The sequence below is a fragment of the Microcaecilia unicolor genome, chromosome 10 (genome assembly GCF_901765095.1).
Source record: "Microcaecilia unicolor chromosome 10, aMicUni1.1, whole genome shotgun sequence".
NCBI lineage: Eukaryota > Metazoa > Chordata > Amphibia > Gymnophiona > Siphonopidae > Microcaecilia > Microcaecilia unicolor.
In genome coordinates, this window is record NC_044040.1 from 21,847,472 (window position 1) to 21,869,491 (window position 22,020).

The window sequence follows — 22,020 nt, forward strand, 5'->3', positions numbered from 1 at the left end:
GGTGGCTGCATATACCGGGAGCAGGAGCATGGGCATCCAAATAGTTTTGTCCTTCCAGCGACGTTCCTCGTTTCTCTGTGCTGCACAGAAAGTGACTTGTGCTTCTGAGTCTCCTCGGAAGAAAAAAAAAAAAACATCTGTGTGCTTGGTTTTGAGTGTATTGGAATGACGGCTGTGTTGGGGAGTGGAACAGAGATTAACCAATGGGCTTCCTTGCTCGTGTGTAGTAATCGTCGTGCACCATGGCCGGAGTTGGAGAGGAGAGGAGGACGGTGGAACGGTGAGCGAGCGGCTGCGGGAGGGTGGGTGAGGGGGACTGTGGGCAGGGGACGGGGTCCAGCGCCGATTTTGGTTGGTTTTGAGTGTATGGGAATGTCGGCTGCATTGGGAGTGGAAACAGAGATTGCCCAATGACAATTCGATTTGTTGAGTGTCATGCTCTGCCCTCAACGTCATCACGTTGTGACGCGGGGGCGGGTCAGACACTCATGCGATCTTGCAACTACAAATGTTAGAACGTTGGAGGTGCCTTTTATATATAGAGATGTTCCACATCTGCCGAAACATAGCCGTTCGTGCCTTTGTGCGGCAACTTTAAGATTGTGGCGGTCTGGAGTTTTGTTTTGGCCTTATGTGTTTATAATTTTAATTTTGAGTGGAACTATTGAAGAAATAGATCTAGGTGTATGGAATTTTTTGATATTTTTACTCTATTTACTAATATTGCCCCTAGTCGAGTAAATGGACAGCTTTTAGACTGCTCTTATCATATGTTGAAACGAGAGATGTTTGGATGAAAGGAAGGAACAGCACCCTTACAAATGTAAATCAGATAATCTTAATGGTGAGGTTTTGGAAAATATATCTTAAACAAGTTCCTCTGATGAATCTTCAGACCAGGGAAGTCATCCCTATAGCTGCTTTTATATAAATGCTCGCTCTCTTAGAAACAAAGTTGATCTACTTAGAGATTGCATATGTGAAGCACCGCCTGTTTTTATTTATTTATTTACTTACTGAAACATGGTTGCTTTCAAATGAAGACCAGATATTGAATGATTTATGCCCCTTAGGGTATAACTTTTTATTGCTATCATGACAGGGAAAAGGGGGGGGGGGGGGGAGGATTGGTTCACTTTATAAAGATTTTTTTTTTTTTTAATACCAATTTGACTGTATTCAGAGCTTCCTAAGCAGTTTTATCAAGAGGAATAGGTAAACAAGGGAGGGGAAGAAAATGAGGCAGATGTTAGGCTAAAGGGTTTGATCCAGTTACAGTACAGCTGTGGATTCTGGTTACAAGTACTCTGGTAAGCGTCCATTGTTCACCTGTCTGCTGGTGGTACTGTAGGAGCTTACGTGTTGCTCAACATGTAGGCTACTTACATGGTTTTTGTTCTTGACAGGTCCATAAACCACTACTAAATGGGACTTGGGATAAATCCACAATTCCGGGAATAACATGCATAGAATGTTTGTACGTTTGGGAAGCTTGCCAGGTGCCTTGGCCTGGATTGGCCGCTGTCGTGGACAGGATGCTGGGCTTGATGGACCCTTGGTCTTTTCCCAGTATGGCATTACTTATGTACTTATGTACTAATTTAGTATTTCACAATCACTAGAGAGTTATGCTGTAGATAAGGGATTCCTCATTATCAAACTCCCTGATTGTATTCTATTTTACTGTCCTCCTGGGAATAGCAACTAGAGATGATTTTTTCGATTTTGTGGGGGAAAAATGTTTGAATTCATCCTATACTTTGGTTACTGGTTGATGTGAATTTGTGCCTAGAAGTTGGGAAGACTTAAACGTGAGTGAGCTGAAGATGTTTTTAGATAATTTGAGTTTCAAATGGCATGTCTCGCAGCCTACTCATGAAAAAGGGCATCATTTAGATTTAGTTACTGTGATCTTCCTGAAGACATTGTGCTTTCAGTACCAACCTGGGATCAAGTATTGTGGTCTGATCATTTCTTAGCTTCATTTACAACTAGTAAAAAAGGCCCGTTTCTGACACATATGAAACGGGCGCTAGCAAGGTTTTCCTCATAATGTGTATGTTTTGGAGAGTGTATGTGAGAGTGACTGTGTGTGATAGAGAGAGTGAAAGTGTGAGTGTGTGTGCGTGTGTGTGAGAGAGAGAGTGAGTCTGGGTGTGAGCGTGTCTGTGAGAGAGTGTGTGTGTGAGAATGAGAGTGTGTGCAATTGCGTATGGGAGACACAGTGTGATAGAGAGAGAGAGAGTGTGTTTCACACAGATACAGTGTGTGCGTGAATGAGAGTGTGTGTGAGGCACAGATTGTCTGTGAGACTGAGTGTATGAGACCAAGCGAGTATGTAAGTGACTGTGTGACACATAGAGAGTGAATGTGATACAATGTGAGACATAGAGTGTATGAGTGAGAGACAGAAACACATTGTCTGTGAGAGAGAGTGTGTGTGTGTGTGACAGAGATACCTCCCTCCCTCCCTCTCTCTCTATGGTGTCAGGCCCCCCTCTTTCTCTGGTGTCTGAGATTGCTGCCACTGCCCCCAAGCAATTGGTGTGCTGGAGGAGAGGAAGAGAGAGAGAGAGTGTGTGTGTGGGGTGGGGGGGATGTGTTGGAGGGTTCAGCTTGGAAGAAGAGGGGTGTGGGGGATTCTGGATGCGCTGCCAGATGAAAGTAAGAGAGTGAGTATGTGTGTGTGTGTGTGTGGGGGGGGGGGGGGTTCAGGAAGCAATGGCAGATGACAGAGTGAGGGAGTGTGTGTGTGTGGGGGGGCAGGGGTACAGGAAGCGCTGCCAGATAGAGAGTGAGTGTGTGTGTATGGGATTTCATGAAGCGCTCCCATCCTTGAACCCCCTCCCCACCTCAGTCCCCTTCTCTCATTCAAGAACCCCTCCCCAGTCTCTCCCATCCAAAAACCCCAGTCCCCTCCCCACCCGTCCCCTTCTCCAATCCGAGAACCCCCTCCCCAGTCTCTCCCATCCAAAAACCCCAGTGCCTTCCCACCCGTCCCCTTCAAGCATCCAAGAACCCCCTCCCCCATCCTTGACCCCCCTCCCCACCTCAGTCTCCTTCTCCCAATTCAAGAACCCCCTCCCCAGTCTCTCCCATCCAAAAACCCCAGTCCCCTCCCCACTCGTCCTCTTCAAGTATCCAAGAACCCCCCTCCCCACCTCAGTCCCCTTCTCCCATTCAAGAATCCCAGTCCTCTCCCCATCCGTCCCCTTCTCCCATCCGAGAACCCCCTCCCCAGTCTCTCCCATCCAAGAACCCCAGTCCCCTCCCCACCCGTCCCCTTCAACTATCCAAGAACCCCCTCCCCACCCCTTCTGCTTCTCCCATCCATGAACCCTCCCACCTCAGTCTCCTTCCCATTTGAGAACCCCCTCCCCCCCCCACCTGAGAGCCCCACACCCTTCTCCCATCTGAGTCCCTCCCCACCTACCAGCTCCATTCCTCCTGCCGCCCAGGCCCAACCACCTCACTGACCTTAAAAGAAAACCCAATTGAAGCACTGGAGTAACAGGCAGCAGCGCCTCGCGTCTGCCCTTCTACTAAAAATCTCTTCCACGACGTCATTGGGCCTTCCCACATTGAGTCCCACCCGCCTCGCGGTAATTGGAAGTTACCTGAGAGGATGGCGGGACTCAATGTGGGAAGGCTCAATGACGTCGTCGAAGAGATTTTTAGTAGAAGGGCAGACGCGAGGCGCTGCTGCCTGTTACTCCAGCGCTTCAAATTGGGTTTAAAGGCAGGACAGCGCCGGGAGCGGACTCGCAGCACCCCCCACCCGCTGACATCTGGGGCGGAGCGCCCCCACCACTCGCCGTCGCGCGTTGCTGAACTTGGGAGGGAGGGAGAGTGGTGCTCGGGCGGGCGGGGCTACCTGAGGCGCGCCGCGCGGCGCGGTTGGTAGCCAGCGTTTCCTTGGCAGGGAGAGGAGTAGGGAAACACGCTCCGCGTGTTTCCCTACTCTTCCCCTTCCTTGATGCGGTCCCTGCTTTCATTTTTCTGTTGGTTTTCCGCCCTCGACGCCATGACGTTTGACGCGAGGGCGGGGCAGCAAGTCGTTCAGTGGCTTCACCACCACGAACTTACGAACCATTCTGGGAGTCTGAGTGACTTCAGAACATTGTCCTCAGAACGTTGAGGGTGCCTTTTATTATATTAGATTAACTGGTTATCATTTCTGCAGAAAAATGTGTCTTCAAGATCTGTTTCTGTAATAAAATCTTGTAGATGTTTGATCAGACACAATTTTGGAATGAGGTGTTAGCCCTTGTTCCAGTTTTGGAAGAACAACAAATAATTGGTTGAATGATTTGGAATACGTTTTGTTTGATATTTTAGATAAAATTGACCCTGTTCATGAAAGAAAATTAAGAAATTGGGGAATAAATGGTACACTTCAAACTTATTAAAACTGAAACGAATTGTAGGTTGTAAGAAAATATGGAGGAAGGAGAAATCAGATTTAAATAAGTTAAGTTGGAGAAAGCCAATAAATGTGTATAAGAAACCTGTTGTTCATACTAAAAAGGAGTATTACTCTACTATCGTAGCTAGAGATATTTCAAATGCGAGTAAACCATTTCATTTAGTAGATAGTCTAAGTGATCATGCATCTGTGAGAAATCTGGGAAATTAGCACCTATCACCAATCAATTGGCCTCTTATTTTCAAATAAAAATTAAAACTTTGATATGCTGCATAGTCATAATAAAATCTTGGATAAATGTAATGATGGTTATTCCTTTGACAAAGATTGGCCCTTTCTCCAAAGTTTCTTTGCATGAAATAGATGCTCTGTGTCTAAATTTGCAAAATCACACTGTTATTTGGACACGTCCCATTTATCTTACGAAAAAAACGCCTACATTGTTTAAAGAGGTCTTACTCTGTTGGATTGAAAATTCCCTTGCCTCTGGTATTTTATCTAAAATCTTTTCTGAGATTATGTTGACACCAATATTGGAAGACCCTTTGTCTTCTAAGAGTGATACATCTAATTATAGACCAGTGGCCTCAATTCCTTATAAAAATATTGGAGGCTTTAGTGACAAAGCAGTTGGTAATTTATTTGGATCGTTTTGAACTGTTGCACACTTCACAGTCGGGGTTCCATGCTGATCACAGAACGCAAACCTTGTTGGTTACCCTTTTGAATAACATTAGATATCTTACGTGCAAAAGCCATAGAGCCCTCATCATGCAACTAGATCTTTCCAGTGCATTCGATTTAGTCGATTATGAAACTTGATATCATAGGGAAGTTTGGTATAACCAGTAAGGTGCTTTCATGGCTTAGAAGCTTTTTGGTCCAAAGATTCTATCAAGTTAAGATGAAGGAAATGTTCTCTGAAAGTTGGGTCCCTCCTTCAGGTGTGTCTCAGGGTTCACCTTTGTCGCTGGTACTATTTAATGTACTTCTATCATATCTGGAAAAGGAAGGCTATTCCATCTGTATGTATTCAGATGATATAACTATAGTTTTCCCTGTTGTTGCTGACTTAAAGGATATAATTTCTTGATGCTTCTCAACTATTACTGAGTGGATGGCTGCCCACTAACTTAAATGAAGAAAAAACAAAATTCATGTTATTAGGCTGCAGGCAGAGCTTGTACTAAGGATTTAAATCTTATAATTGATGGAGAACCTTTTTTGTTAGATCGCTCAATTAAAATACTGGGTGTGGTGTTGGATGAAAAGTTATCTCTCTTTCTCTGCACATATCCAACAGACTGCTAAAAACTGTTGTTTCTTTCTCTGTCATATCACCAAAATTCGCCCTTTCCTTTCTGAGCACACTACCAAAACCCTTATCCACACTCTTATCTCTCGCTTAGACTATTGCAACTTTCTTCTCACAGGTCTCCCACTAAGCCATCTCTTTCCCCTTCATTCTGTTCAAAATTCTGCTGCACGACTTATATTCTGTCAGTGTCGCTATACTCATATTAGCCTCTCCACAAGTCATTTCATTGGCTCCCTATCCATTTCCGCATACAGTTAAAATTCCTCTTATTGACTTACAAGTGCATTCACTCTGCAGCTTCTCAGTACCTCTCCACACTTATCTCTCCCTACACTCCTCCCTGGGAGCTCTGTTCATTTGGTATATCTCTCTTACCTACACTCGTCTCCTCCACTGCCAACTCCAGACTCCATTCCTTTTAGCTTGCTGCGCTATGTGCCTGGAATAGACTTCCTGAGCCAGTGCAGCAAGCTCCATCTCTGACCGTCTTCAAATCTAGGCTGAAAGCCCATCTTTTTGAGTCTGATTTTAACTCTTAACCCCTATTCACTTGTACAATACCCATGTCTGTTTTATCATTCCCACGTTAGTAATTCCCTTATCTCTTATTTATCCTGTTTGTCCATGCGCGACTGCTTACAATCTAATCAGGACAGTCTCTTCATGTTCAAGTGTAGCGCTGTGTACGTTTAGCTATAGAAATGATAAGTAGTAGTACTAGCGCTATAGAAATAAGTGGTAATAGTAGTGGCTTTAACGTTGGTTCGACGTATTTCGGAGTTTCTGGCCTTGTCAGGCACCGTTTCTGGTCTTCTCCCAGGAGAAGGTGTCTTTGAAGTCAGTTCTTTCCTTCCTGCCTAAGTTGATCTCTCCTTTTCATGTCAGTCTGTCTACTTCCTTATCATCCTTTTCGAGGGAGGGTTCTTGCAGTCTTGTCTAGGCTCAACATCCATAAGATGCTGAAGTGTTGTGTTTATCAAACAGCAGAATTTCAGAAGATGGACCGTCTCTTTATTTTGTTTGGGGGTCCATGGAAAGAGGAGGCATTGTCTAAGGCCTTTGTCGCTTGCTGGATTAAGGATGCTGTTTTGTCCACATATTTGCTGTGTGGTAAGGCAGCACCTGTGGTGTTGCAGGCACATTCCATGAGGCTCAGGTCTCCTGGGTGGAGCATTCACTCATTCCTCTGCAGGATATTTGCCAGGAGGCAACTTGGTCCTCTCTTCATTCCTTTGTCAGGCATTAACAGCTGGATGTCTAGTCCACACAGGATGCTTTGTTTGGAGCTTCCGTTTTGGTCCGGGGACTTTCCCACCTTTGGTGAGTACTGCTTTGATACTTCCCGGGAATGGTCTGGAGCAGACGATAAGGAAGGAGAAGTTAGATCTTACCTGCTAATTTGCTTTCCTTGAGTCTCTCCAGACCATTCCCAAGCCCTACCCAAGAAGAATGTGCGGTTTAGTGTTTGCTGTGGGGTGCCTGAGGGTCCGGGAGCTGCAGGCGTCAGATTTCTGTTTATTAGTATCTTGTTGAGTGGATTCACTTGACCAATTTCAAATTTCTGTTGGGTGCTGGTTCCTTTGGGGGCCCTGCTGTTGCTGTTCCCTTTGTTTGGTTTATCGTTTTTACCTATTCTGCTTTGCTATGCGAAATACTGAGCAGGTCTGGGTTGCACAGTTCCTTATACAGGTGTCAGTAGTTCTCAGTCTCTCTCTGCTGGTAGGAGTGCATATAAACCCATTTGTTGGGAATGGTCTGGAAAGACTCAAGGAAAGCAAATTAGCCAGTAAGATCTAATTTCTATGTTTGCTATATTTTTCCTTATGCCATGGAAGATGATCCCCAGTGACTTTAAGAAATGCAGGTGGCATATTAAGACCATATTGGGAGCCAGTTGGCACTTCTAGTACTTAGGTTTGGCCATAAAACCTTTAAAGTGTTACAAGTTTCAAGTTATGACATGTAGAGTAGAGAGTTGCATCCCTGCCTCAAGTAATCTCCTCCAACTCAGCCCTCGGCCCGCCTTGCCACAGTCACCTTGACCCCCTTCCAAGAAAGCCAGATTCTGTAAGCAGTAAAAATACTAGCAAAAGTATCATAAATTATTTTCTTCCATACTCTGCTAAATACAAAATTAAGTAAGATACATATATCCATAAGCAGCAGGTCCCCCTATCCTCTCCATCCCCTTCTATCCCATGTGCGCTATTTCCCCTTTTCCCTTCCTCACTCCTCCATGTATGTCCCCCTTACCAATCTTTTTTTCCCTCTTCCCTGTGCCCGCCTACATTCCCTCCACCCTTTATACCAAGGAGGTTAGATAAAACAGGAGACGGAGTGAGCCTATCTAGCCCGTTATATGGGCTGAAGCTAGTAGGCGGAGATTGCCACCACACTGGTTCACCCAAAACAATAGCAAACGCTATTGAAAACAATAGAAAAAAAGATTAGAAATAAGGGGCTTTTTTAAAAATATTTATATCACACATTATCCCAAGCAAACTTGGGTTCAGTGTAGCCTACGTTTGAAACTACAGTGAGACAGAATAATAGAATTCAGTTATATCATGGGAACAAGTAGGTGGATATGTCTGAAACATTTAACAAAGTTGAGATTAGCATATATACCCAACTGGGCATTTAAAATAAGGCAAGTGCTTTTTTATAATATACCACACTGGATGTAGGCACAGGAAAGAAAATAGATTTTAAATGCTCCCAGGTTTCAACCTAATTCATGTTTAATGTGGGATATAAATGTCATAAGTAAATAAATAGAGACACTGAATGTTGAGCATCTGATTTTCATAACATGATGTCTGTTTTAGTGGCCATTTACCAGGAGAAAGAAATCTCTGCACGAATATAACAGTGCTAGGGTGTCCATTTAACCAGCTCCTCCAAATGACACACTGATTACGATTTATAACAAATTACTACTCTGCCTTTATTCCGTTATTATACTTCCTCTGTGTACATCCATATGCACAAGCCAGTATGTTTGAAAGTATAAGCGAGATTAAATAAAAATGTTACCAACAATAAAGAATGACAGTGTGGATGCAGCAGCTCATAGGTTTGCTTGCTTTGTTTCGAGTGTATAGTGATGACTGTGTGAGGAAGGGGAAACAGATATTAACCTTGATTTTTTTTTACAGTTGCCTCTCTCCTTCCCATATATGACTCCAGACCTCCCCTCCAGTCCTGGTTGCCCTCCCAGTACATACCTCAAGCTACCCTGGTGGTCTAGTGGCTTTGGGGCAGGAAAAATTACCATTCTTTCCTCCCCCGCTGCCACTGACCCTCTTGCTGTCGCACCGCTTGTTTAAAGTGGCTGCCGAGACTTCCCACAGTGGCCTTGCAAGTCTTCTGTGGAAGTCTCGGCAGCCATTTTAAAAAAGCATCAACAGCGAGAGGATCACTAGCAGTGGGCAGGAAAGAGTGGTGATCACCACCACCAGGGTGGCTTGAGGTATATGCAGGGAGGGCACCCTGCAGTTCGGGGGAGAGGCAGCAAAGTTTGAATCGCTATGCATTTCCACAGGGACCCTGCAAGACCTGGGTCCATCCCTGCGGGATCCCTGCCATCCCCACTCCCGTACAGCAGTCTATTGTAGAGGATTTAATAATTGCTTTTTCTGTTATGTAGCTTCCCACTATTCCAGCACTTGTGGGGATAGTTATGTCCATCAGCCAGCAGGTGGAGATAGAGAACTGAAAACTGAGCTGAAACATCTCTCTCTTGGTATCCAGTCTAGCTCCTCAGTGTTTTCTTCTGGGCATACACCAGGAATGTTCTGATCCTTTTACTAACCAATACTCAAAACTAACAGTGTGTATATAATTTGCATTCTGTTAGTGTTGAGCATTGGTCGGTAATTCCGAGACTGTGTTGAGCTGTGTTTTTCTGGCGCTGTTCCCCACAGCACAGGAGTTTTGTGCATCAGGCCCTGGGTGACCCCAGAGATGGATTTGATGGCCAATCCAAGTCACAAATACCTGGCAAGATCCCAAAAAAGTACAATACATTTTATGCTGCTTATTCTAGAAATAAGCAGTGGATTTTCCCCAAGTCCATTTTAATAATGGTCTATGGACTTTTCCTTTAGGAAGCCATCCAAATGTTTTGTAAATCCTGCTAAGCTAACTGCTTTTACTACATTCTCTGGCAATGAATTCCAGAGCTTAATTACACGTTGAGTGAAGAAATATTTTCCCTGATTAGTTTTAGTTACTACTTTGTATCTTCATTTTGTGCTCCCTAGACCTAGTATTTTGGAAAGAGTAAACAAGCGATTCACATCTACCTGTTCCATTCCACTCATTTTATAGACCTCTATCATGTCTCCCCTCAGCCGTCTTTTCTCCAAGCTGAAGAGCCCTAGCCGCTTTAGCCTTTCCTCATAGGGAAGTTCCATCCCCTTTATCGTTTTCGTCGCCCTTCTCTGTACCTTTTCTAATTCCATTATATCTTTTTTGAGATGCGGTGACCAGAATTGAGCACAATGTTCGAGGTGCGGTCGCACCATGGAGCGATACAAAGGCATTATAGCGTCTTCATTCTATTTGCTTTCTTAGCCGCCGCCACACACTGAGCAGAGGGTTTTAACGTATCATCAACGAAGACGCCTAGATCCCTTTCCTGGTCAGTACTCCTAACGTGGAACCTTGCATTACTTAGCTATAATTCGGGGTCCTCTTTCCCACATGCATCACTTTGGACATACTCACATTAAATGTCATCTGCCATTTAGATGCCCAGTCTCATAAGGTCCTCTTGTAATTTTTCACAATCCTCTTGCAATTTAACAACTTTGAATAACTTTGTGTCGTCACCAAATTTAATTACCTCGCTAGTTACTCCCCTCTCTAGATCATTTATAAATGTGTTAAAAAGCAGCGGCCTCAGAACAGACCCCTGGGGAACCCCATTATCTACCCTTCTTCATTGAGAATACTGACCATTTATAGCTACTCTCTGTTTTCTATCTTTTAACCAGTTTTTAATCCACAATAGGACACTGCCTCCTATCCCATGACTCTCCAATTTCCTCTGGAGTCTTTCATGAGGTACTTTGTCAAATGCATTTTGAAAATCCAGATACACAATATCAACTGACTCACCCTTATCCACATGTTTGTTCACCCCTTCAATGAAATGTAGTGGAGGAGTGGCCTAGTGGTTAGGGTGGTGGACTCTGGTCCTGGGGAACTGAGTTCGATTCCCACTTCAGGCACAGGCAGCTCCTTGTGACTCTGGGCAAGTCACTTAACCCTCCATTGCCCCAGGTACAAATAAGTACCTGTATATGTAAGCCGCATTGAGCCTGCCATGAGTGGGAAAGCGCGGGGTACAAATGTAACAAAAATAAGTAATAGATTGGTGAGGCAAGATTTCCCTTCACTAAATCCATGTTGGCTTTGTCTCATTAATCCATGCTTTTGAATATGCTCTATAATTTTGTTCTTTATAATAGTTTCTACCATTTTGCCCGGCACCGACATCATGCTCACTGGTCTATAATTTCCCGGATCTCCTCTGGAACTTTTTTAAAAATCAGCATTACAACCTTCTGGTACCACGCTTGATTTTAAAGATAAATTACATATTACTAACAATATTTATTTATTTATTGCATTTGTATCCCACATTTTCCCACCTTTTTGCAGGCTCAATGTGGCTGTCAATAGTTCCACAAGTTCATTTTTCAATTCTATCAGTACTCTGGGATGAATGCCATCCAGTCTAGGAGATTTGCTACTCTTTAGTTTGTGAAATTGCGCCATTACATCTTCCAGGTTTATAGAGATTTCATTCAGTTTCTCTGACTCATCAGCTTTGAATATCTTTTCTGGCACCGGTACCTCTCCCAAATCTTGCTTGGTGAAGACTGAAGCAAAGAATTCATCATTTAATATCTCCACTACGGCTTTGTCTTCTCTGATTGCCCCGTTTACCCCTTGGTCATCTAGCAGGCCAACCGATTCTTTTTCCGACTTCTTGCTTTTAATGTACCTAAAATAAATTTTACTATGTGTGTTTGCCTCCAACACAAATTTTTTCAAAGTCCCTCTTTGCCTTCATTATCAGTGCTTTGCATTTGACTTGATATTCCTTATGCTGTGTCTTTATTATTTCAGTTGGTTCTTTCCTCCATTTTCTGAAGAATTTTCTTTTCACTATAATAGCTTCCTTCACCTCACTTTTTACCATGCCGGCTGTCGTTTGGTCTTCCTTCCTCTTTTTTTTTATTTTATTACACAATGTTATAGTTCCTTCATGGAATCTAAATTTGGTGTTGTGGAGTTTGTCTCTCACAAAAACAACCTTAAAGGATTTGTTTTTGAAAACTTCTTGCTTTGTTGTAATTTTTTCTGTTAGAAAGCTTTTGGAGCTACAAACATTTTCTTTTTAAGATCCTATTTTGCATTTTACTGACACTGGGGTTTCCATTAGAACTGTTCCCTCCTTTCTGCTTTCTATGTTAACCACGTGGTGGATCTATTTTGTTATCATCCTTCAGGCGGGAAGATTGGGAGGATGAGTTTGAGTGTGTGCAATATTGGGACAGGTCAGTAGAGTATTATTGCAATGCCTGGAAATAATGAATGATTTTCAGAGGTCTGATAGACTGATAGACTCAAAGGTTGAAGCAGCTGCTAAGGTGACAATTGCTTATTAAGAAAGCTATATCTTCAGCCTATCTACGTGAAGGTTGGGAACCCCTTCATAAGCTTAAAGCTCGTTTGACCAGAGGGGTGGCTGCTTCTTGGGCAAATGCCAGGGAGATTACTTTGGTGGAGATTTGTAAAGCCGCTGCTTGGTGGTCTTTACGTTTGTTTTCTAAGGTTTATAGACTGGATATTCAGGCCAGGCATGATTCTTCCTTTGATGCCAATATCCAGGAGTGTCTTTGTGCTGCCCACTGTAAGGATTGCTCTGCTACATCCCATGCGCTCTAGACTGGTTTGGGGACAAAAAGGAAGGAAAAATGTGGAGTCCCTTGCTAATTTTTTTTCCCTTGAGTTGAACCAAACCAGCCCAGATACCATCTATTGGTTAGGTTCTGAATATTTCTGTTCTTTCTTACCAAGGCACCTGGTATTCTGAAAGGTTTCTTGTGTAGGCGTTAATGTAAGAAAACAAACATTGGGGTTGAAGTTAGGAGTGGCTGATCAACATTGCTTTCAATACAGGAAAACTGACTGTAGCTACATGGAACCCCTTATAGGGAAGGATACAGCTCTCTAGTATCTATCTTCATCTACTGGCTTATGGACATAGCCCATACTTTCTGGACTGGTCTTATTGAATTCAAGGAAAGAAAATTATTAGGTAAGACCAAATCTCTCCTTTTAGTATTGTGTTTTAGCTAATGAAAATCTTGTTTACTGCCAAACCTTTTTAAAATGTTGTACACCGCTTTTTTCTTGACAAAAGTTAAGCAATATAGCAAGTTTAAACCATAAAAATTCTATAGCTCTATCTGGAATACACATCACTTCCCATCCCTTGATCTTTCACATTACAACTCTTAAGGGCCTATTTACAAAGCTGCATTAGGTGTTTAACGTGTGCTTTGGCACACACTAAAACAGGGGTGGTCAGTGTTCTCAAAGTCTGCAACCCAGTCATGTTTTCAGGATTTCCACAATGAATATGCATGAGACCGATTTGTACACAGTGGAGACAGTGCATACAAATAGATCTCATGCGTATTCATTGGGGAAATCCTGACTAGGTTGCGGACCTCGAGGACTGACATTGAGCACCCCTGCTCTAAAAAAAAAAAAAATTAGCACAGCAAATTTACCGTACCACATTAAATCATCTTAACAGAATTTTATGAGGAAAGAATGATGGGGGTGGGGGGTGGCACTAGTATTGCAAAGACAGACAGTTATTGTAGAACAGATAATTACATTTTCAAAAGTGTAGCTAACTGTTTCCATGTATCTGCTTCTATGTTAATGCATACTAATGGTTACTAATGATGTGGCTCTTTCTTGTCACATGCTGGACATGTTCCATTTATCCTAAAAACTTTACTACTGAAGTTTTGCTGCTAATGAGCACGTTAACTGCAAAATCTTTCAGCATATCAGTAAACAGCCCCCCCCCCCCCCCCAAAGAGCTGATAAAACCAGCACTAATGGTGGCATATATACAATAGCACAAATGAGTCACAAATGTATTAAGTTCAGTAACTTAAAAAGAAAAGTTTCACTTGAAACATGTATCATTATCCAGTTATAGTTGGATAAGGTGACATGGGGACCTTATCCAATGGTATACAGCAAGTTATTGAAGTTATTGACAGAGCTGGGATTAGAATTGAGGCACATGAGTGATAGTCACCTGTCTGAGAAGATACAATCTGTGGTAGAGCCAGGGTTAGAGTTGTTCAAGGGAGCTTTTTTTGTTTTGTTTTGTTTTGTTTTTTTGTCTTTGTGTTTGTTTTTTGGGCTTGTCAGTGTAGTACTGTAAATACAGGCATATTGGAGTTTGTTTTCAATAATTTCTTATTCTGGTTGTCAGTTATGCTGGCCCCTGGTGGTTTAAAAAAGATGGGATGCCTGGGTAGTGAGCAGAGTCAGGATCTGCATCTTGTCTTGTCATCGTCCTGGGAATCTATACCAGTATAATTTCACCTAGAAGGAGAATTAATGGTGACCAGTGAAGTAGCCTTGATATTTGCTGGCAAGGATCTGTGAGAATTGCTGTCTGATACACATATTGCTTATCTCTGCTAAAACTTGTGCTCATATCCTCAGAGAGAACACCCCTACACTGGTGGAAGTCCTGAAGGGTGTGGTGCATATGCCAGAGTCGGTGCACATGGCAGTGAGATACACCAGTATTGAGCTCGTGGGAGAGATGAGTGAAGTGGTGGACAGAAACCCCCAGTTTTTGGGTTAGTGGCTGACCATTTTTTCTTCCTACAGAACTAACAAGTCACATGTGAAAGTATGTGCTGTGTGTGTATCATTCTTCCTGTCAGCATATGCATCACTCAGATAATGGGATTTGTTAGAACATAAGAACATATCTCCAGTTTTCTTTTGTTAAGCAAATCAATTGTGAAGGATGTAGCTGCTGTCCTGGAATATGATCAGTGTTTGGTTTGTGCTTTCTGGGATTATATGCTGAGGATAAAATCTGGGATCTGGGTTATATTTCTAGTGCACAGTGATTTGCCTCATCATGACCCATCAGTGACCTGGCATGTTGTCTTTTACCTCTCTATTTCCAGGCAGTCTGGGAATTATTTGGAAGAAACATTTATATCCCCTAATGGGAGGGTTCAAAGGGAATTAAGCAACAGCAGGTAGTGAATTGTTGTAACTTTCTGAGGGGGCGATAATAAATCTTTCTCCTCAAGTCCTGCTGGCGACCCTGTTGTATAAAATCTATAGCAAATCTCAGCAAGATGACTTTATAACTGTATGGTAGGAAAGATAATACATACTTGGCTGCATGTCATCCAGGATTTAAAAAAAAATGTGATACCCATTGCTTACACACTAGGATTAGAGATGATGGTAGTGATTAGTTCAGATACTGCAGATGAAGATAACATCTCTGTTGCAGATTAACAGCCGTGGTGATCTTGTTCATGGACCCAATGCAGCAAGAGGAAACCCACATAAGTTAATGAAAACGTTAAGAGGATTAATTGTAATTAAGTGTACTCCTGCAGTTAAAGGGGATATAAATGTACTGCTACCTTTATGCCACAAACCCCGTATTTATACCATGACAGTATATACCAAGAGAGTCCACCAGAAATTACAGGAAAATGAAATATCGGCACAAGAAAAGCTGCAAAAAAGCCAGCCAGTGTGAATTTAAGTTCCCAAATTTAAAGATCAAAGTAAAGTAGTTCATGAGTGACAACGTCTTAGAACAGTTAAGAGCTTCTATAGAAAAAGAAATAGAGAAAGAGGAGACCCTAGGTGGGAACACCAGAAGAAAGGTGTGTGCAGGAGGAGAGAGAAGAGCCTCAGCAAGGACCAACAGAAGAAAAGCTGGTACGGAGAAAGGGAGGAGGCGGGGATCTAGAAAGAGTACAAAAAGAGAAGGGCTGATGCAGAGGGAGAAGCAATTGGAAAGAATCATCAGAACAAAGACTGATAAGGAGGCTTGGAACATAGTACTAGAAGGAAGGCTGAGTTAGAGATGGAGCAAGAAGATCCAGAAACACAAGAGCGAGTAAAGGACAAGCTAAGAAGTCATCTGAAAAGGAAGAAGAAAAGCAAACGAAAGACCCAAAGATGGAGAAATTAATAGCTGTGCTAGCCTATTTGGAAATAAATGAATATGCTGGGTTCCATGAGAGGGAAAGATTATCCAAGAAACTTAATACTGAGTAAAGATTGTAAGTAAGATGAGTAAGGCTGTACCCTGGTATAAAAGGACCATTGTATTGATATCATAGAAATTATTCAAATACAATATTGTGCATCAAAAAATATTACCAAGAGAATTTTGCCAATGAAGACCAGAGGAAAAAAGCAGAGAACAAATTGTCCTTGGAAAAAATGCATTGAAGGAAAAATTAGATTATTGCAAACAGAGGTGTCCTTGACAGACAGATATATGTAAAAGGATCAAGATTACCAAACATGAAAGAGATCCAAACCATCAAACTGAAATATGCTGTGTTAGTAGAGGAAGACCTTAAATTCATATGCTCCAATAATAAAATGAAAGTAGTGGCTGAGCACAAATACCGTGGCGATATGAAGAAAACAGAAAAGAGAGATAATGAACTATTTTTTTTTCCATAATTTATTTTTTATTTCCAAAATTTTAAACATTATAAGTTACAACTTTTTACCATTACAAGTCTCTAATACTATTATCAATGCTTCATATAGCCATTGTCGAATGCACAATTCCAACTGAACCTCATTAACAAAACATTACCCTTACCCTTCCCTACCCTCCCCCTACCCTCTCTCCCTAACATTATGGTTTTGAGACTTGTACATCTTTCCATTGCTCATAGGGTGCCATATTTTCTGCAACAATTGGAGGTGTCCTCTCCGTATAGCTGTCAACTTAGACATTTGATAAATATGATGCAGTCTGTTCTCTATCACCTGCATAGATGGGACCTCCAACTGTCTCCAAGCCCTTGCTAGCACTGATTTAGCTGCCACAAAATGTTGAATAACTAACTTATGACAGTGTGTCTTACTCTTTCTGGGTCTTGTATGTAGTAAGCAATACTTTGCCTGGTTGGGGTACTCCATCCTTACCATTTCCTTCACCATCCCAAGGACCCCCACCCAATACTTCTGGACCTTAGGGCACTCCCACCAGATATGCATAAATGTACCTCCCCCACCACACTCCCTCCAACAGTTTGCTGAGGTATAATGAACTATTTTGAGAGAACCCAAAACAGTGCTGCTGGGAACTGGGGAAGAGCATTAGTTCAGTGAAAACGTGCCCAACTAAAGCCAAAACAAAATTACTCTGAAGAAACTTGTATCAGCACCCAGTAGAGCACAAACAAGAAGCTGAATGGCTACCCTGCAACAAGGACAATTTGGAAAAGACAAACATCAAAGTTGCGGAATTGTCTGAAGTAGCAACAAAAGAGTTGGAAAGCAGGTGAAAAAGAGCCCCGAACTGGAAGATACCTGGCCCAGATAGAGTTAAACAATTTTTGGGTCTAGCAGTTAACATCACACCACCAAGAACTGGCAGACTTTAAAAAACCAGTTGGTCAGGGAGGCAGACATAACACCATACTGACTAATAACAGAAAGAACGCTTCTTCAAAGGAAGATCCAACTAATATTCCCAAAAATATAGAACCACAACTTGTCCACCTACAATCTATAATCGGTTCACTGTAATAGATACTGTTAGAATATAAGATCATATTGACCTATTAATATCATGGCATTAGAAGAAAAATAAGAAGAGGGGGTATATGGAACCAAAGACCAGTTAATGCTCAATAAAGCCATCGTGACCGATGATGATTTAAAAAAAAAAATATTAAAAAAAAAAGTGCAGAAATCTCAATATAGCATTGAATGACTATAAGCCTTTGATAGCATCCAACATTCTTAGATAATAAAGTACTTTGCAGTGTACAAAATAAACCCTGAATTGATTGAGTTCATACTAACGTTTACATTATATTAAAATATCTTATAACCTGTAGTTACCATTCATGTTCAAAGCAGCTAACAATAAGAGCAACTAAACAGTAACTAGGAGTTATATCGAAATAAAAATTATTATAAAATCAGCACAATGACAATTTAAAAGATGCTGACTTAAAATGACATTAGGTACCCTAAGATCATTACAGGCCCAATATATATTTTCTAAACAAAAAAGTTTTCAATAGTTTTCTAAAGGAAAGATAATCTATAGTTCCCCTAATACATAAGGAAGATCTGGTCGGTAGGATAATGAATTGCCCAACAACTTATCCATTGAGATCCAGTGAAGTATATTTTGGGGAGACTCCCTCTCATCATTTGTTTTTGTATGACACTTAATCTATTGAGTATTCTTATTAACTCCTTGGGCTATGTATTTAGTCCTAATCCTAAAAATGGTAACAAACCAGAGGTAACATCACATTTACTATTGGTAGATGACTTGAAATTCTGTAGTTGCAATGACCATCAATTAGCAGAATGGATGTAGTGAAAAACTTCTTAGATGAAATCAGAATAACTTTTGGTCTGGCTAAATGTGCTAAAGTAACCTTCCTTAGGGGAAATTTGTTTATTAATTTGATATACTGCTTACCTTATGCACAAGCCTAAGTGGTTTACAGTAAAATAAATTAAAAAAGAACAAAATGAACTCCAATTGTGGATAGAAAAGACCAGGCATCCAGATTTGCACAAATAATGAACACACATTGTAAATAGAACTAACACTCATCAACTGATACATATACAAAGGACAACATAGACCCAGAGTATTCACAGCAACTCATAAGGCCGACTCTCCCATCACAGCAGCCATCCGCAGGGAAAAGGAACTCGTATAATTTATTTATTTATTAGGATTTACTTACTGCCTTTTTGAAGGAATTCACTCAAGGCGCGGTGTACAGTAAGAATAGATCAAACATGAGCAATAAGCAATGACAGCATTAAAAATATTCAAGTAACAATACAAAGTATGGCATGGTATACTACTTGCAATGAGTACACAATCCGTAATAGAACATTATAATTGGTAGTGAAGGGTAAGGCAAAGCTGTAAGATATAGATGAGTAAGAAAGTAGGAACAATTAGAAAGTAAGGTGACTGATTTGAAGAAAGTTGCACGAGGTCAGAGAGATGGTTAAATATCATCTCAGCTAGGGTTGGAGTGGATAAACATGTCCCGCTGCAGTATGTGCAGCCCGAGTCAATCCTTGTGTATGTGAGTGAGACTAACAAGTTAGTTACATCTTCCGTTAAAAGCTAATTGAAAGAGAGAGGTCTTCAGAGAAGCGCAGAATGATAAATAAGTTTCTAACCGGATTTATTGTGGAAGAGAATTCCATAAAGCAGGCAAGAGAAAGTAGAAAGCACTAGTCCTTGTAGATTCCCATCTTGCTTTGGAGGGGTATGGAATAACCAACCTATTATATGCCTGCAGGCCACTTTAACAGTGTTGCCATATCCAAATAAGTAAAAAGTGTTTGAAATATGAAAGTAATTGTCCAGACTCCATCTTCACCATTAAATTTGAAAGCATTCTGGCAAGTAAAAGGATTGAGCAATAATCCACCAGTATATGTAGGGAAGGAAGTAACACAATTTGCAAAACAAAGAAAAAAGTCTTTGACGTATTCGATCAGCAAATGAGCAAAAACAAGTGGCAACTCCAGGAACTATTTGTTAATCAAAACTGGGCACATGAATGTTTAAGGAGTGGTCAATTGCAGTCTGGAATACCGAGTTTAGATAAGATAATTCATTGCAGTCAGAGAAGAGCTGCTATAACAGACATTTGTAGATTCTGAAGAAAGAACTGGAAACGATTTTCTTGTAGCTGGCTGCAAAGTTCTGATGGCAGAAAACTTCTATACAGAAGGGCACAATAAGGTGGCATATATCATCCATTGGAAACTTTGTAAACATAAACATTGCTGTAAGCACAGGGATCACGACCCAAAGAGAATTATGGAGAATGATGAGATTATGATCACTTGGGACATTCCCATTCCAACCTTTAAAAGGTTGGATGCAAGAAACCCAGGCAAAGTGGTGAAGGAGGAAACCACAAGAACTGCATTGATAGGTGTCGGTGCCAATTGATTATTCTGTGAATCATGTGGAGAAAGAGAAGATCCTCAAGGACCAAGAAAAATGTGGAAGAAAGATGCAGAATTATTTTCCATTGTCTTGGATGCCACGGGCTTGCTTAAAAAGCATTTTCAAGCACAGTTTGATAGGTTACATTTTATGAACTCCAGAACAAAAGCTGTCTTTGACATGATGCAAGTACCACAGTGAGCGTTAGCAGTGGCTTAAGAATGAGGTTCATTGCTGTATCATATGTGGAAAATGACTGAGATCATACTTCAGGAAATCAGGCTTAAGAATGAGGTTCATTGCTGTACCATATGTGGAAAACTAACCCACTTGGAGACATTGCCTTTGAGAGACAACAATTGACTTTCCTTGGAACACCCATTGATTGCTCCAGTAAGCAGTGGCTGAACTGAAAAGGCAGCCAACTTTCCTTTCTTCCACATCTTGCCCCCACCCCACCCACACATAAAGTGTTTGTTTGCAAAGGATTGAAAAAGGGGCAGGAATTGCATGTGAAAGTCCTTGAAGATGAGCATGTGAAGGATTCCTTTATGTTGAATATTTTTCCTTTGTCAATAACTATGGAATCCAGGAATGTAAGACCTTTGACGTTAGAATGATTAAATATTTTGACACCCACCAGATGGGACTTAACAAAGATCTGGGTTTTCTAGCCCATTATAAACCATAAAATTCTACTGCTTTATCACCCATCCAGCTTCCCCCATTTCTCACCTTACCTACCCCACCCTCTTCCTGCAAGACTGTCATTGGAATGCTTTGATGTTTCACTTACATATACTGATATTTGCCAAGATTTTCTTATTTCTGATCTGAAGAAGAAGAGTTACCTTCGAAAGCTAATCAAAAAAAGTATTGTTAGTCCAAGGTATCATCTTTCTTTCTTTTCTGTGTTTTTATTTCTATTGATTACCTTTAAAAGTGGACTAACACGGCTACCACATCACTTTACCCATTCCTACTGAAATTGTGAAAGATTATTGCTGTGGCACTTTGCAGCCTGTGGCTTTAATATGGGAAATGTGAAAATTAAGTAGTTATGTATGATTGGCATAGCACAATCCACTTAAAGCAGGAAAAGATTAAATAATCGTTTGAAAACTCCCAGAAGAAATGTCCATCAGTTAATTCATATCTCTTACTTTTGACCTCTGGCTCATTTCTGTGAGCTCTTCTCTCTGGTTCCTCTTGTGTTCTCTCTGTCATTCTGTATCTCTCATGGTTTCTGATTGCTTTCTCTCCCTCAGATCCCGTGCTGGGCTTTTTGATGAAGGGGTTGTGTGAAAAATTTCTTGCATCAGTTGCTGCCAAAGCCCTTCACAACATCTGCACGGTGTGCCGGGACCACATGGCTCAGCACTTCAGCGGACTACTGGAGATTGCTCGCTCCCTGGACTCCTTCATGCTGTCTCCAGAAGCTGCAGTGGGACTTCTTAAAGGTAACTTAGTGATGGCTTCCGGCTTGATTCCAGATTGTGCACGGACGAATCCTGCATAAAGAAATGTGTGTATGTAAATTGTTACTCAGTTGTGGTATTTGTCAGTGATGCCACTGATCTTATAGAAGTATCTCTTGCCACTTTATCTGGTTATAGCACCTCTTAAACTCAAAGGAGTGAGTCATATAAGTCTTCAGTATCTTCTACCAGTCTCTTGATATTTTGATATATTCTGATTCTTCTCTGTTATGTTTTCTGTTCTCAGGGATAAACTAAGTCCATCCTAATTGTCTGTTTTGTCTCTGGGCTTGTAATTTGTTTTCTTGTGCAGCTTGGGAGTATTCTTTATGAGAAAGTTCTTCCTTTTATGAATTTTAAAAATATAATTATCAATATAGAAAAATTAAGGCAGATAACGACTATGTAGCCTATCCAGCCTATCTACTCTCCCTTCACTCTTTTAGAGATGCTATGTACTTGTCCCAAGCTTCAGGAAAACTCAGATACAGTTTGTCTCCACCACCAC

General features: G+C 41.4%; 1 protein-coding gene across 1 annotated transcript in view; it reads left to right on the forward strand.

The window, feature by feature from the left end:
• The window catches only part of TNPO3 (transportin 3), a 124,365-nt gene that overhangs the window by 39,369 nt on the left and 62,976 nt on the right, over positions 1 to 22,020 (forward strand). Inside the window, 2 exon segments of the mRNA XM_030216254.1 lie at positions 14,520 to 14,659; positions 21,303 to 21,494. Coding sequence (XP_030072114.1) covers positions 14,520 to 14,659; positions 21,303 to 21,494 — 332 coding nt within the window.